Here is a 16,330-nt window from a genome sequence, read left to right as displayed (position 1 = left end):
CCATGTTGGGTGGGCACAGGACAGGACGCCAGGATCCGAAGGAAAAAAAAATTGGGCATTTTTTTATGGCTCATCATTGGCACTTTGTTGGTTTGTTCGTCATTCGCCACGATATCCACGAAACCGCAACTAGTCTCTGTCGACTTCGGCACGGCTGCTCTGCTAGCTGAGATAAGGCGCCACAGGAGCGCGCGCGAGGCTGCTACGGCAATGGAAGAGCCAGCGGCTGCTACGGCAATGGAAGAGGAAGAGCCAGCGGCAGCGGAGCGCAGGCGCCAGCTGCCGTGGCGCGGCACGGTGGCCGTGCAGGCTGCGCTGTGCCTCGCGCTCTACGTGGCCTTCAGCCTCGGCGAGCCGCAGCTCTTCCCGCGGGGCGGCGGGGTGGACGCGCTCGGCCGGGGCGTGCGCGGCGGAGGCGTCGCCTTCCTCAGCGTCGCCGGCGGATCGCGGGCGCCCGCCGAGCAGGCCAAGCTACTGAGACAGGTGCGCGCGGTTCTACTCCCTCTCCATGATCCGCCCCCCTGGGCCCTGGCGTGTTGTTTGGGCTCTCTGTGTTCTTCGTGGTCGTGTTGCTTCCGCCTTGTGGCAAATTGGCATTGCCTCGTTTAGCGCTGCGCTGCATTCTTTTTATCACGGTAAATTGGATCGCCGCCGAGTAAATCGCCCACCTAATGTTGCAGTGCGCATGGTAATTCAAGTTCGAAACATTAGGGATTGTTGATTCGTGGTTTGCTGGACCAATAGAAGTCATTCGGAGTGAAGATGCCATGGTTGATTTGATTTGCTCATTTAGTTGCCTGCGCATACTCTCGTGCTCCTGTATAAGCGGCGATGCTTTGATGCTGATTCACACAATGAGTGGTGATGACTTGCACAGATCTAAGACTGCTATTACTCTCGAGTCTTGGCGTGGGAGCTACCTGGGATGACGGCACATGCAGCATGCCACTTTTCTGATGAGGCACATGTGCCAATGTGCCTCCTGACTTCTTCCCTGAATTGTGTTGTATTCTATTCTTACTCCACCTTATGGAGTGGTTAATAACACAGTGCAGTATGTGTTCATATAGTTGAGTGAACTTAGTGAGTGGTTCGGTCTGCTTTTCTGCTCACCTGTCTAGGCATATTTTGCTGTTGATGTCAAATTAAGCGGCGTGAAACTTCTGTTGTGTGCTTTGTGTGGCTTCGAAATATCTGACTACCTGCGATTATATTGATTGTCAATTATGCCTTTTTTGTTTGTTTGAAGAAATTGCACAGAAGAAGTATGCATATCTGATCTAGATTTGCTATTCTGATTATTTTTTCTTTTATGAAGATGGAGGCTATTGCAAAGGTTTATGAAGTCAAGTTCGTGCTGGATGTTGCTCGGTCTGGAGAGAATGATCCACTTTGGCAAACTGTAAGTAACTAACTTGCGCTAATGAGATCTAGGTGATGTCTAAATGTATCTCATTGTCCATTACCAGTATCGTACTTAAGGAATCTTTTTTGTAATTGAACATAATGTTAAGCTGTTTCCTTTTTCCCTTTCAGGGTTCCATGTACTTCCAAGATCTGAATATACCCTGGTAAGCTAGTTGTTCCTACATTTACAGCCACTTTTAATACAATTTAGCTCTATAGTGTACATTATGGGACCAGCACCATTGCTTTTCGGTCAGGTATTCCACCACATCATCACATGGTCGGATACTCAGTAACTTTGTGAAGAAAGTGAATATGTCGTACGATCAGGTTCTAGATATCATTGGTCTGGACACTGGGGCTCTGCAGGTATTACACCTTGAGCAACTTTGAGTTTCTTTTCGAATCATGCCTATATGATAATCAGCAGTACATCACGTTAGGTATGCTAACTTTGATAGATTCTTAGCCATTGATTTGTCAAAATTTTTACAAGGAACCTCTACAAGATGGAAAAATAAGCACTTCATATAGGGAACAAACTAAATGGTTGGAGCGATCATTGGCACTCACCAGTGGTAATTGGTACGCGTTTACTACCAGTTGTCCCTGTTCATTATGCATTTCCTTGTTTGTATAATTATCGCAGAAGCAAATATTTCAGTCCTTAGGACTATTTTTTGTGAGCATAATGTCTCGTACTCTTTTTTGTTAAGGCAGGAAAATAGTTGTTGGATATAATCCATTAGTTGTTTGCAATGAGGCAGAAGCACCAGAGATAATGAAGTTCTACACACCATTTCAGCGTATTTTCACAAAATATGAAGTGGTAAGTTCTGCTCTCTTTGTTGATGAGAATTTTTTTCCCAAATTAATGATCGCTATAACTTCACGGTATATGATACAGAACGCATATGTAAGCACGGGTGGACTTTGTGGATACTTCCACCGTGACAATTCAATCTTGTACATTGGACATCCCAGCCCTGGTGGTGACCAAATAGGTGTAGATGGTTTCTTCCTGCACAGAGTTAAACCCCTAGAGATGGTGAGCTTATTTATGGTTCTATGCTGACAATTGCCCCCAATATAATGAGAGACCTTTGGATTTCCATCTAACTTCATTTGGCAACTGTGGCAGGAGTCAATGTTGATAAGTGTACAAGGAGAGGTGATTCAGAGATCTGTTGTTCACCAGCGTGGAACGGGAGCCATGTGAATCTTATGACTTTCAGTTTCTCTGTTCCGACATGTCATAGTGCAGGGCACATAAAATGTATTGGACCCATTCAGCTTTAAAATTTGTACATTGACACATTTCTTTGTTTGCCTGTTCCAACATAAATTTGTTTTTAAGGAATTTCGAGCGCATTTTTTTAAGAAAGCGGAAGCACTACCAATGTATTTAAGAAAGGAGAAGCAGTTCAAAGTTACATAGGTTCGATATTGCATAAATCGATAAACAGAATATCTCTAAAGAATAAGTTTCATCAGTCATCCTTAAAATTGTCCCGAGTTCTCATCTTAGTTCCGGTACTTTTGAAATGCACATAATAGTCCTTAAACTTGTTCAAGTTCTCATCGTGGTCTTCATACTCTTAAAATTCATATGATGGCCTATAAACTTATCCAGCGATATGCTTCTAAAATGCATTATTTATTTACAATTTTTTTTGTGAATTGTTTCAACTTTTTGGTTTTCAAATCAAGTTCCATTCCCACACAAAGTTCCAAAAGTTATAAATAATTATCATGAATTGAATATGAAATATCAAAATCTCTAAATTTAAGATATGAATTATTTTTTTGTGATTTTCTTAGGATTTTTTTACAGCAAAGGATAAATAATTTTAATATTATTTAGTCTCTAAAATAAAATTAACTATTAAATAAATGTATTAAAATAACCACCCTAAAAATCATCAAATATTGTATCTAAAATAAAATTAACTATTAAATAAATGTATTAAAATAACCACTCTAAAAATCATCAAACATTGTATCCAAGATGATTGTCTTATGATTTTTTTATCAATTTTAGTGAGATTGGAACTTGATTGAAATTCTAAAGTTTGAAACAATTCGTAAAAAAAATTTCTAAATATTTTGGAAGTACATGAACCTGTTTTAGAGTGTGGGATAAGCTTAAGTCCAAATCTAATCAGCTTTGAAAATATACAAAAGCAACGATTAACACAAAATTCAAGCTTTTTTTTTCTCAGTGCAACACAGAATTCAACCTTGAGAGTTTCCACGCACACAGAATATGGATGCATTTACATCTGGCGAAAGTTTCACGCTATCTAAAATTCGTTAAATACGTTCTTATAATGAACATTCATCATTTTTTATATTTTAGAGTAGCATTTCTGTGGAGATGCCCCCGCCGCTAGTGGAGGAGAAAATATATACACAGTCCGTAGTTTTCTCTCTCTCAGAAAAATAATTAAAAGAAAAAGGGTATACTAGCCCTCACGCCGACACCTGTTGATATGGCCGGCGGCGGCTGGTCCTCCTTCCCCGGCGATCTCCTCAAAGAGGTCTTCGCCCGGCTGTCCTCGGACGCCGACCACCTCCACATCCACCAGGTATGCGCCCACTGGCGAGCTTTCACCTCTCTCCTAGCCGCCTGCCGCCCATGGATCCTCGCCGGCCGCGGGGGTCGGACAGGACTGGAACCAATCGGCGAGTACTTCCTCCGCCTCCCTCGTGGCGACGCACGGCGATTGGAAGTCGGCGCTCCTCCGTCCGGCCTCCCCTACTGCTGCGGCACGTCTCGGGGTTGGCTGGCCCTGGTGGACGATGATCTATCCCCAACGCGGCTCGTGCTGTTGGAGCCTCTCTCCGGCACCGAGACCCCCCTCCCGTGTCTGAGTCCCCTCACCCGCATCTTCGTCTCCGACGATCCACTCGCATCGTCGGACTGGATTGCTATCGCCGCTCAGATAAAAGGTTCGATAGGGCAGAAGACTCTCATCTGGCGCCCCGGAGATGCTACCTGGACCGTGATGAACGAGCGAGGTACAAGCGCGATCGACACCATCGCGTTCCATGATGGAAAAGCATACTACATTGACATTCAGAGAAACATTGTTATCTGTGATCTGAACACTGGATCTGATCCTTCTCCCAAGTGTACTCCAATCTTCTATGCTTCCTTTGCAGTGAACAAGCTCTGCAGGTGCCACAGGCTTCACCCCGCGTGCGGGGTACACCTGGCTGTGTGCAATGGCGAGCTGCTGCTTGTGGTGTTGTACTGGGGAAGCCATCCGTGGCCGGCTGAAGTCTACAGACCAGTTTGGACGCCAAACTGTTGGTGGAGAGTGTCTCCGGGACGGACGGACACTATAACAGTAAGGGACAAGCACACAATTCAAGTAGTAAATATTCTCTCTCTATTCAATGTCCCCATCAATGAACATTACATGGGGTATTTATAGGTGGCGTTACACCTCCCATGTACAATTACTCTTCTACACCCTTACAACAGTAATATTTCCTAATACAAGTTGAGTGCGCCACAGCTCAGACAGGCCCACAACTCCAGCTAATCCTCTTCGGCCTTCTCGACGATGACCACGTGGCCTGTCGCTTACTCCTCGCCGATTCTTGCATCGTCCGGTCTTCGCTCGTCTTCGGCTTCCGACCCGAAAACGGGCGAGGGCTACGTGGCTCGTTGCTCACTCCGCCGTGACGCTCCCGTCCACCGGTCCTCGCGAGTCTTCGTCTTACGATCCGAAGACAAGCGAAGGCGGAAACGTCCTGTGTACACTCCCGAGGTCCTCGCGCATCTTCGTCTTCCTACCCGAAGATGAGCGAAGGCGGGAATCTCCTGTGTTCACTCCCGATGTCGGCTTCAATATTCTTGCACCCTGTCTTCGCGAACCTTCGGCGAACGGACCGAAGGTGGCGTCCCCAACAGTAGCCCCTCGGAGCCTCGGTCCGATCCTCGAGAGGGGCGCGGCTTCGATCCCGTGGACGCCGTCGGCGTCCCGAAGCGCCACCCTTCAGGTTGGGCGCCGCGATGGTAGCTGACGAAGCACAGTCCGTGTCAACCTGCAAAATTGTAGTATCGTCGAGGAAGGAAAAATTTTCAGGGTTAAACTGTTAGTTCGCGTTAAAACTATCCGATTCAAAATTCGGCGGGAATTTCTGTGCTGGTTCGAGGACTTCGAAAGGACAGAGTTACCCCCCGGTCTCTTAATCTTGGACATGCAGCGCGGGGCACGGTTGTCTTTCCACCTCGCGGCGCCGCCGGTGCTGGGCTTCTCTCGGTTGCCCCCTCCTTTAAATAGCGGCGCCGCGAGCTGTGTGTGTATTACCTCCCGTCACATTCTGCTTTACAGCCTCCTCGCTTCCCCGTCGCGAGGATTCTCTCTGAAGTCGTTCTTCGTCGAATTCCTTTCGCGCAACACTTCAAGAGTGGCGACCGCAGAACAAGTTGCATCTTCGGAGATGGCTCGGAAGAAGGACCAGTCAAAGGGGCCAACGACCACCGTACTCGGCCTGTCGAAGATGACGCCATCCCTGCTTGATGACCTGGCTCGTCGTGGCTTCATCTCCGCAGACGACGTTCGTTCGCCTCCGACGGGCGAAACTGTCGCTCATCCCCGCGCTGACGAAGTGGTTGTCTTCCGTGATCTATTCACTGCCGGTCTTCGGATGCCACTCGACCCTGTGATGGTTGACATCTTTCGGCTGTTCAAGGTGTTTCTGCATCAAATGACTCCCACTTCGATCGTGCGGCTCAACCTGTACATGTGGCTGGCGAAGACCTACCGCCTTTCTCCAAGCGCCGAAGGCTTCGCTCGTGCCTTCAGGGTGCATTATCAACCGAAGAAGATTTTCGTACAGACGACGGGAGGCGCGGAAATATCGGCCGTTCCCCAGTATGGCTGTTATACCTTCGCCTTCCACAAGAACCTGCCAAGTCCAGTCACTGCAAGCAAGAACAAGTGGGCCTATGACTGGTCGTCCCACTGGTTCTATCACAAAGTGGCGTTGGATCCAGAGACGAAGACCCATTCCCTCGTCATCGACCACATAGCCGCTCTTGGCAATGTGCCGAAGGTAGCTTCCCACGCTCGAGCCGAAGATGAGGCGCTGTTTGCACTACTCCGGAAGCTGTTGAAGACCTTCGGCACCCGGGATCTCATCGAGGAGTTCGTCGCATGCAGCTGCTTCCCAGTCAGGACTGGCTGGACGATCTCCAGCTGGTTAACCGAGGATCGATGGATAGAGGGTATTCCCCTACCTGATTTTGTGTCCTCCTTCAACCTTCGGGCCGATTGTGAGTTTTTGTTCCTCACTTCCTTCTCTGCTGAACCTACCTCCCCGCTTTGTTGCTTACATCTTGTGCTTCTTCGACCCTGTAGGAGTTGACCCTATTGTGATTGAGAGCCGGGCCGACGAAATGGTTGGACCGGTCTCGAGGGACGAATACAAAGCTTTGGTGAGTCACTTCAGCAGAGTTCGGCGGAACCGGGTGTTCCACGCTTTGGGCCTCTCCGCTCCTCGGTGGGCAGCCGAGGCGAAGCTCGACGAAGGTAAGGGCGCCGCCCCCACGAGTGCCTTGGAGAAATCGAAGAGGAAGCGGGTGTCTTCGACGGCGGCACCGAAGATGAAAAGTCCGATTCTGGACGACATCTTACGGTCTCCACTGCGAAGCAAAGGTGACTCCGAAGATGATCTGAGCGAAGACAGTAACCATCCCTCCGCAGAAGCCCCTCCATTCGCTGTTGAGAAGGTGCCACCTCTGAGGGCGGTCCCCCCGAACCTGGACCTCGAGTTCAGCACCGCCTAGGAAAGTGATGATGATGATGGGCGTGGCGACGAAGATCAAATTGAAGTCGACTCCCCGCGCCGCTCTCCTGTCGCCCGTGAAACTGATACGCTTGGCCATGACACCAAAGCGCCATCCCAGCACGACACGTCTTCCTCCGGTTCCCGGAACGGAGGCAACGGCGGCGACAACTGCAGCAGCTCTTCGCATAGCAACAGTTACTTCGTTCGGAATGCTGATCCGGAGGCCGTGGCTACTGAGCTAGGTGCGAAGCCTACAGCCGTGCGTCTCGGCGGCAACATCGTGAAGTCTCTCCGCTTCGAAAGCCGGGACCGCGAGCACAATCTACTGGCCGCAGCTAGGGAATCATTCTGCTTTCCGCTAATGGAGAAGGACCTGATGGACACCGGGTTGAAGAACTTTCTTGAGAGCGCTCAGGACCTATCCCTCAAGGCCTTCGTGGCCGTGCGGTGTGTGTGACACCCCGGCTCAGGGCTTAATAGGATTAATAGGATACTCATACCAACAAGTTGCAACTTTTTTTCCGGAAGCCGATCTCCAAAGAACTCCGAGGTTAAGCGTGCTTGGCCCAGAGAAATTTGGGAATGGGTGACTGACCGGGAAGTTCTTCCCGGGTGCGCACGAGTGAGGACAAAGTGTGCAGAAAAGACTGGTGTTGGTCTGTGAGGACAACCTATGTCCTAGAAAGCAGCCAGATGTAAGCGGGCCCGGCCTCGGGGAGGCGGGACGTTACAGAATGGTATCAGAGCCGACTCTCGCGGTTTCACGGGCACGTACGGGCGTAAGTGCGGAGGCATGAGCACGGGCGCGTGGGGCGCAGATGCCACCGGCATGTGCACGGGCGCGTGGCGGGTCAGTGCACTGGCATCTGGGATGCGCCGTTGGCACTGGACGCACGGACGTGGCACAGGGACCGTTGGCACTGGACGCACGGACGTGACACATGGACTGCTGGCACTGGACGTACGGGACGTGGCCAAGAGAGGACGTTCCTGGCTTGGGATTGACCGACGAGGACGTCGGTTTCTTAAGGGGGTGAGCATGTGACACCCTGGCCCAGGGCTTAATAGGATTAATAGGATACTCATACCAATAAGTTGCAACTTCTTTTTCGGAAGCCGATCTCCAAAGAACTCCGAGGTCAAGCGTGCTTGGCCCGGAGAAATTTGGGGATGGGTGACCGACCGGGAAGTTCTTCCCGGGTGCACACGAGTGAGGACAAAGTGTGAAGAAAAGACTGGTGTTGATCTGTGAGGACAGTCTATGTCCTAGAAAGCAGCCAGATGTAAGCGGGCCCGGCCTCGGGGAGGCGGGACGTTACAGTGTGCTTCCCGGCAGCTGGCGGCCGGGAGCAGCTCGAAGTCTGCCATGGCAGATGTCGAGGCGAAGGTGGCCATTCTCGAGCAGGAAAAACTGCCCTGCAGCAGCGACTCGCAAAATCCGCCGCAGAGAGGGATACCCTTGCTTCGGAGCTCCTGGCATCAGCGGAGCAGGCAGTTAAGGCCGAAGATGAGGCGAAGGCTGCGAAGAAGCTAGCCGAGGACGCAGAATCCTCCCGTGAGGTGATGCATACTCGGCTTCGCACTTTCAAAGAAGCGATCAAGACCGGGTCGGAGAAGCTTCAAGAAGAGCTTCCGAAACTCCTTGCCAAATATGGGCTTGTGGCTCCGGACATCTTCCCGGAGGGCACCGATACTGTTGGTCTAGAATCATTTTTCCAGTGGCTTCGCGCCTGCGTTGCCATGGTCGAAGCCGGGGCGCACTTCCACGAGGACATCAGTGCTGTTGTCGCCGTCCGTACCTTAAGCGCCGCAGTATATGGGCTTTTTCCCGCCTAGGCCGGTGCCACGGGCGGAGTGACGAAGGCCCAGCTCCGCTCCCTCCGCGACGCAAACTTCCGCTGGCCAGGCGAAGAAGCGGTCCGTCCGGAGATGCTGGCCCCCTTGGCGAAAAATATTGCGAAGAACTTCATGGACCACTTCTTTAAGGGTGAAGGCCATGCTATTGTGCGTCGCGAGGTCGAGCGCATGAAGCTCCAGGTGATTTTCTTTTTTGTTGTCAACCTTCTTTGCTACGGAAATATGCTGATGACTTCTGGTTGGTGTCTTTCAGCTTCAGGCCAAGGCCGATGCCATTGTGGAGCCAATCCTCAAGGAAGTTGCGACTGCCGAAAAGGGACCTGGCGGCGAGGGAGATGGCGATGGAGGAAATGTTGATGGCGGTCGTGGAGCCACCGACCGAGCCCCGGCGCCCGAAGACCAACCCACGGGGGGCTCTTCTCATCCTGCAGCTGGCGAGGTGTGAGGGTCGTGGTCGTGTGACTGTCCACTTTTGTGTTGTAACTAACATTGTTTGGTAACTAACACCTTCGGTGTCTGCGCAGGACCCTGCGTTGGCCCCTGCGTAGGTGACCGAAGGCGTGCTTCTTCGCATTATGAAGCGAGGGAATTTCTATGTCTCTGGTGTGTCCTGGGCAAAGCTCCATGCTCGTTATCCTTCAGTTTCATTTGAAGAGTTTTGGGCGGGTAGGGTGCGCGTTTACGAGCTTCGGAATGCCGATACGAAGCGCTTTTTTGCCGAGTTTCAGCGTGATCCAGTGAAACAAGCGAAGATCCTTGCTGACCGCTCGCTTCGTCGCGAAATAAAACGGATTCTCGATACTGATAGACCGTATAGTGCTCCCGCCGGTCTCCGTGAGCCGAAGCCGGAGCCGGTGGACAAAGAGCCCTGTCGCCTCATGAATTTATGTACCGACGCAAATGCATCTTTGACGAGAGCTCTAGTTAATTTGCGTTGCCCTCGGTTTCAGGGGACGACTTCGAAGCATTTCTTCGACGGACAACCGAAGAAATAATAGATGTGGCGGTCGGGGACCGCCTAGTCTTCGAGGATGAGGCCTCGGATGTAACTATGTAATTTATTTCCTCGTGCCTTCGCGCGAAGTGTATCTTCGCGGTGTAATAAATCTGTACTTTTTGTGTAATAAATTATGTAATTTTTTGGCGTTTATCCTTCGATTGTGCACAAATATATTCTGCGAAGCGCCACCCCCCCTTTGAGCGGGCGAGGTTACAAACGCCTTTTGGTTCGTTCATCTTCACCGGCGTCGTGCGTGTATCTGTTTTGCGAAGCGCCACCCCCCCTTTGCTCGACTGGCGGGGATGATGACTGTGAAGCGTGTTTTAGCCCCTCCGGCCTCTTGTTTTAATTATGCACGCCTTTGCTCGTGAGGACTTTCACAGGGTTCTTCGGCTCTTTTGCCGGGGAGGTCTCGCCGTGCCTTCGGCTTTCGCGCGACAGGACTTTCCGCCATAGGCTTTCGCGCGTAAGGACTTTGTTGGGGGACCTTCGGCTCTTTAGCCGGAGAGGTTCGCGCCTGGCCTTCGGCTTTCGCACAACAGGACTTTCCGCCTTAGGCTTTCGCGCGTAAGGACTTTGTTAGGGAACCTTCGGCTCTTTAGCCAGAGATGTTCGCGCCTAGCCTTCGGCTTTCACACGACAGGACTTTCCGCCTTAGGCTTTCGCGCGTAAGGACTTTGTTAGGGGACCTTCGGCTCTTTAGCCGGAGAGGTTCGCGCCTAGCTTTCGGCTTTCGCGCGACAGGACTTTCCGCCTTAGGCTTTCGCGCGTAAGGACTTTGTTAGGGGACCATCAGCTCTTTAGCCTGAGAGGTTCGCGCCTAGCCTTCGGCTTTCGCACGACAGGACTTTCCACCCTTCGCTTTCATGCGACGGGATTTTGTTAATTTCTTTGGAAGTGAAGCTAAGAGGAACGAAGCCCCTAATCGGGATTGCGCCTCTTGCTTACTTATTTCAAGCGTTATGGCTTGTACTTCGCGCCGATGACTCCCCACTTCGCTTTGACGAAGAGGGATAGACACTTCGGCGCCTTTGCGGCGTGCCTGTTCCTTTGAGACTCTTTTGTGGGGGCCTTGTTTATATTTCACTAGGGGTTACATAGGGTTCCACCTCGTTAAAAACCTCACACCTTCGGCGCCCGAGTTGACACTCGAAAGCTTCCCCTGTGAGGAAAAGAGTACGGGCCCTTCGGTACATTGTGCGGATTTACACATGAGAAAAAGGAAAGATGCAAAAAGAAAAAATTTGCCCTACAAGCCCCTTCGATTATTTCCCTCCGGTGGTTTTTACACATTTCCTACATATAGTACTTCTGTAGCAATTCCTTGTTCCATGAATAAGGGTCTTCGGTGCCTTCTAGCGTGTGGAGCCTGCAGGCCTCTGGCCTTGCCATAGATGCGACGATAAATGGGCCTTCCCACTTGCTGTGCATCTTGCTCTTTTGCTTGGCCTTCGGTATTCTTCGAAGCACCAAGTCGCCCTCTTTGATATCTCTGGGCTTCACTTTCTTATTCTTCCACCTTCGTGTTTCTTCTTGATATTTTCCCAAGTTGATTGCTGCTTGTATCTTGCCAGCTTCGATTGTGTCAATTGAGGGCTTGATGTCTTCTTCGATGTTTTCTGCCCCTTCGGCTGTTCTCCAGGATTTGAGTTTGATTTCCTCGGGTGTTACGGCTTCTTCACCATATAGAAGCTTGAAGGGGGTGAACTTTGTGGTCCTGGACTCTATTGTGTTATGAGACCATATGACCCTCGACAGCTCATCCGCCCATTTCCCCTTCGGCAGCTCAATGATGTTTTTCTTGATGCCTGCGAAGATGATGCCGTTGGCCCTTTCCACCGCGCTATTGGATTGTGGGTGGTAGACCGACGCGAAGCATAAGTTGGTGCCAAGTTGAGTGGTGAACTCCCTGAAAGTTGCGCAGTCAAACTGCTTGCCATTGTCCACTGTAACCTCCTTCGGGACCCCGAAGCGGCAGACGATGTTCTGCCAGAAGAATTTTTGCAGGGCTCCTGCTGTGATGTCCCTGAGTGCTTTGGCCTCGACCCATTTGGAGAAGTACTCTACCGCCACAGCGGCGTACTTGTAGTTTTTTGGAGCTGTAGGCAATGGTCCAACAATATCAATGCCCCATTACGCGAGGGGCCATACCGGAGGCAGTGGCTGCACCTCATCGGGTGAGAATTTGCTGTATGGGACATGCCTTTGGCAATTTGGACATGTGCGAACCACATCGTGAGTGTCCGCCACAGCCGAGGGCCAATAAAATCCTTCGCAGAAAGCTTTGCCGACTAGGGCCCTTGTTGCGATGTGCGAAGAACACATTCCTGCATGTATCTCTTCAAGCAGCTGTTTGCCCTCTTCGCGTGAGATGCACTTTAGGAGTGGTGCGCAGACTCCCCCTCGGTATAACTATTCGCCTATGATTCTGTAATTCCTGGCCCGAAGTGTCATTCTCTTTTCTTCCTTCTCATCCTCCGGGACGAAGTGTCCGCGAAGGTAGGCCATTATGCCGGCCCTCCGGTCTTCGCTTGTTATGGCGTTGATGAATTTGGCTGGTTCTTCGGCACAATTGACGGAGGCCTACTTTAAAGTTTCGAAGAACACATCTGGCGGTAATGGATCGAACTGTGCTGCTGCCTTCGCCAGTTGATCGGCTTGCTTATTCTTCGTTTTGGAGAAACTGCGGATGCTAAACCCGAGGAAGTATTCCTCCATGCTTCGCACTGCTGCTAGGTACTTCGCCAATTCTGGCTTGAGAGCCCTGTTTGACTTGTTTATTTGGCCTGTGATCAACTCTGAATCAGACCTGATCGTTAATCTTCGCGCGCCCAGCGCTCTTGCTTTGCGAAGACCCAAGAGAAGGCCTTTGTATTCTGCGATATTGTTGGTGCACCCATTGAAGTCAAGTCTGACTGCGTACTTTAGTTGCGTACCCGAAGGTGCTGTCAGGACTACTGAAGCTCATGCTCCGTCTCTCTGGTAAGCCCCATCACACTCAAGTTTCCATATTGCTTCTATCTTCGGCTGCTCTTGCGAAGGTGCAACTGGGGTCCAGTCTGCGATGAAGTCTGCCAAGACCTGTGACTTGATTGCTGATCTGGAGACGAAGTCAATGGTGTGCTTGGCTAATTGTGTAGCCCATTTGCCTATCCTGCCGGAGGCTTCTCTGTTTTCAAACATGTCCCGAAGTGGGAAAGAGGTTGGAACCTTGATTTTGTGGCTCTAGTAGTAACGAAGCTTGCGTGCTGCCATGACCACCGCATATGCCATCTTCTCCATTTCTGAGTATAGCAATTTTGACCCGTTTAGGGCTTCAGAAACGAAGTATATAGGCACCTGTGTCAATGCCCCTTCGATCGTGTGCTCTTCGACGAGAGCAGCACTTACGGCTGCACCTGATGTGGAGATGTATAATAGCAACTCCGCTTTCTCTGATGCACTAGACATGACTGCCAATTTTTCAATATATTGCTTTAGGTCTTCGAAAGCCTTCGTTTGCTCTTCGCCCCATTCCAAGTTGCCTGAGCCTTTCAGCGCCTTAAAAAATGGAAGGCACTTCTCCGCAGACTTTGATATGAATCGGTTAAGCGAAGCCAACTTGCCTGTCAACTTTTGCACCCCCTTTCTTGTAGTTGGCGGCTTCATCCGCCTGATGGCTTCTATCTTCTCCGGATTTGCCTCAATTCCTCTTTCGGTGATCATGCATCCCAATAATTTGCCTCTTTGGACTCCAAAAACGCATTTCTCCGGGTTCAACTTCAGACCATGACGGCGAAGGTTCGCGAATGTTTCGCGAAGGTCCTGGATATGATCTTCCTTCTTCTTGCTTCGAACAACAATGTCGTCGACATATGCGGAGATGTTCCTTCCCAGTTGATCTCCCAGTACTTTTTTGATCATTCTGTTAAAAGTGCATCTAGCATTGCGAAGGCCTTCTGGCATTCTTACGTAGCAATATGTCCCGAAGGGGGTGGTGAAACTGGTCTTCTCTTCGTCTGCTTTGTTCATGAATATCTGGTGATAACCTGAGAAACAGTCCAACATACTGAGCATCTCCGAGCAAGCTGCTGCATCGACCAGGGTGTCAATCAGTGGTAGTGGGTATTTGTCCTTCGGGCATGCCTTGTTCAAGATGGTGAAGTCAATGCACATTCTCCACTTCCCGTTCTTCTTCGGCACCATAACAACGCTTGTTAGCCACTCCTTCGCTTTACACGCGGTACCTCCTCCTGATGCTTCTATGGTGGCTTCGTATTTGAGGAGGAACTCTTCGGGATCTGACTCCCCATCGAACTGCGGCAATATTGTTGGGTTGAGGCGATGAGGCCACTGCACCTCCTCCAGCTCTTCGGACAGTGGTGATATTCTTTGATGCCTTCTACGGTAGTGCTCTTCGCCGTCTGACTTGGAATGGTCAGAGATCTCTTCGACCGGCACGAACTTTGGGCGGAACCTTGGTGGTTCGTGTTGCCGCGGGTTGATCATAATCATCTCCTTCGGCGGCGGCGGCGGCGGTGGTGGCGCCTGCATTTTCTCGAGCTGCAGCCGTGGTGCACGGATATCTATACTATAAGGATCCATGAAAATTAAAACTCTTTTCATCAAGATTAGCCTCCATACCCATCTCACAAACCATTATTTTTGGGCCCACATGTAAGAAAAATGTTTGACGAAAGCCAGGGGCTGACGGATTTTCGTCCACCCCGTCGTACAATTCCGTCCAACAGCCCAAATTTTTGACACCGCGGTACTGTTTACCCACCTCCGCGTACCCGGCCGCTCATTGGTCGTCACAAACCCAAATCAGCGTAATTGCCTTCCATACCGCGGCGCCGGGCCCTTGTCGCCCCCTGATCCTCGCCGTCGCACCCTCCCCCCAATCTCCCCAATCTCCGTCCTCTCGCTCCGCCCGAAGGCTGGCGCGCCCTCCCTCTCCTCTCCGTTCGCATGCCCCTCCCTCGAAAGATCAGCACGCGGCCTTCCTCAATTTCGACGTCGCCTCATGGCGAGGGGAGGATGAGTGGCGGCGCACGCCCACAAAGGGGGAACGGGACACGGCGGGCGCCCACACATATCGTGGCGGCGGCGCGAGCGTGGCTCGCAGAGGCGCTGGCGGAGCTCCCGCCGAGCTGCAGCGCCGCCTCGAGATCCATGCCGCCAACAGTTCCCTCCCAGCGCAGCTGCCGCCGCCAAAGCCGATATGTGTCGGCGGCATCTCGCGCTCTCCTACGACGGAGAGGACTAAGCGCCCCGCCGCGGCCCGCATACCCCGGACACCGCGGGCGAGGGCGCCTCCAGCTCCTCTGTCGCGGGGATGCCGGCGCGGAGCCCAAGCTCATCTCCTACGAGTGAGAGCACTAGATGCCCGCGTCCCCGCCGCTGCCCCTACCTCCCGCGGTGGCTGCGACCGCGCTGTCGGCCGCGGGAGCCAGGCCACCGGTGACGCCCATGGACTTGGTACCAGAGCCGGAGATGAAGATCGGCGACTCCCCAAAGGGTGATGGCAGCAGCTCACCGCGTGCGGTCATGGTGGAGCGCGTCGCCGCCTTCACGGGGGAGGTTCCGAAGCTGTCGAAGGTAAATTACCAGGAGTGGGCGCTGGAGATGCAGGTCCACTTGGAGGGCATGGAGGTTTGGGATGCTGTGGAGATGGGCTGTGCCGACCGCAGCAAGGATCGACGGGCGCTGGTCGTCATCCTCCGAGGGGTGCCACCGGAGATGAAGTCCGGGCTCGCAGCAAAGAAGAGCGTCAAGGAGGCGTGGGACGCGGTGTAGAAGATGCACGCCGGCGACGACCGTATGAAGGACGCGAGCATCCAACGCCTCATGAAGCAGTTCGACAACTTGACGTTCCGCGACGGCGAGAGCGTCGGCGACTTCGCCATGCGCATCAATGGGCTCATCACCAGCCTGTGCGAGCCTGGCGAGAAGCTTGAGGACAGTCACGTCGTGAAGAAGATGCTGTGCGTCGTCCCCAGGAGGCTGAAGCAGTGCGCGGTGGCGATCGAGATGTTCGGCGATCTCAACAACATGTCGATCGAGGAGCTCGTCGGCCGGCTTCAGGTTGTGGAAGACGCCGACGCCGAAGAACATGAGGCTGTCCATGGGGGCAACGCCGGGCAGCTGCTCCTCACTGAGGAGCAGTGGGAGGTGCGTCGGCGGCGGCACACCGGCAAGGAGCAGGTGCGCGGCTGCCGCGACGGCCATGGAAGCGATCGTGACGACGACGACGGCAGCAGCAGCACAAGCTCGGGGCGT

The 16,330-nt window shown here is 52.0% G+C and overlaps 2 protein-coding genes across 2 annotated transcripts; both read left to right on the top strand.

The window, feature by feature from the left end:
- Positions 1-139: 139 nt before the first annotated feature.
- LOC120702829 lies at positions 140-2,820 on the top strand. The gene is made up of 8 exons (XM_039986791.1): positions 140-483; positions 1,319-1,402; positions 1,537-1,571; positions 1,665-1,776; positions 1,904-1,992; positions 2,128-2,236; positions 2,315-2,455; positions 2,549-2,820. Exons 1-8 carry the CDS (start codon positions 211-213, stop codon positions 2,624-2,626), a joined length of 921 nt encoding a protein of 306 aa, XP_039842725.1. The 5' UTR covers positions 140-210; the 3' UTR covers positions 2,627-2,820.
- Positions 2,821-3,859: 1,039 nt separating this feature from the next.
- LOC120702827 lies at positions 3,860-5,294 on the top strand. Its single transcript, XM_039986789.1, has one exon. The coding sequence runs from the start codon at positions 3,900-3,902 to the stop codon at positions 4,845-4,847; it is 948 nt and encodes a 315-aa protein (XP_039842723.1). The 5' UTR covers positions 3,860-3,899; the 3' UTR covers positions 4,848-5,294.
- Positions 5,295-16,330: the final 11,036 nt, after the last annotated feature.

This window comes from Panicum virgatum, chromosome 4K, assembly GCF_016808335.1.
Source record: "Panicum virgatum strain AP13 chromosome 4K, P.virgatum_v5, whole genome shotgun sequence".
NCBI lineage: Eukaryota > Viridiplantae > Streptophyta > Magnoliopsida > Poales > Poaceae > Panicum > Panicum virgatum.
Note: the sequence above shows the minus strand (reverse complement) of the source record. Positions and strands in the feature narration are given on the sequence as shown.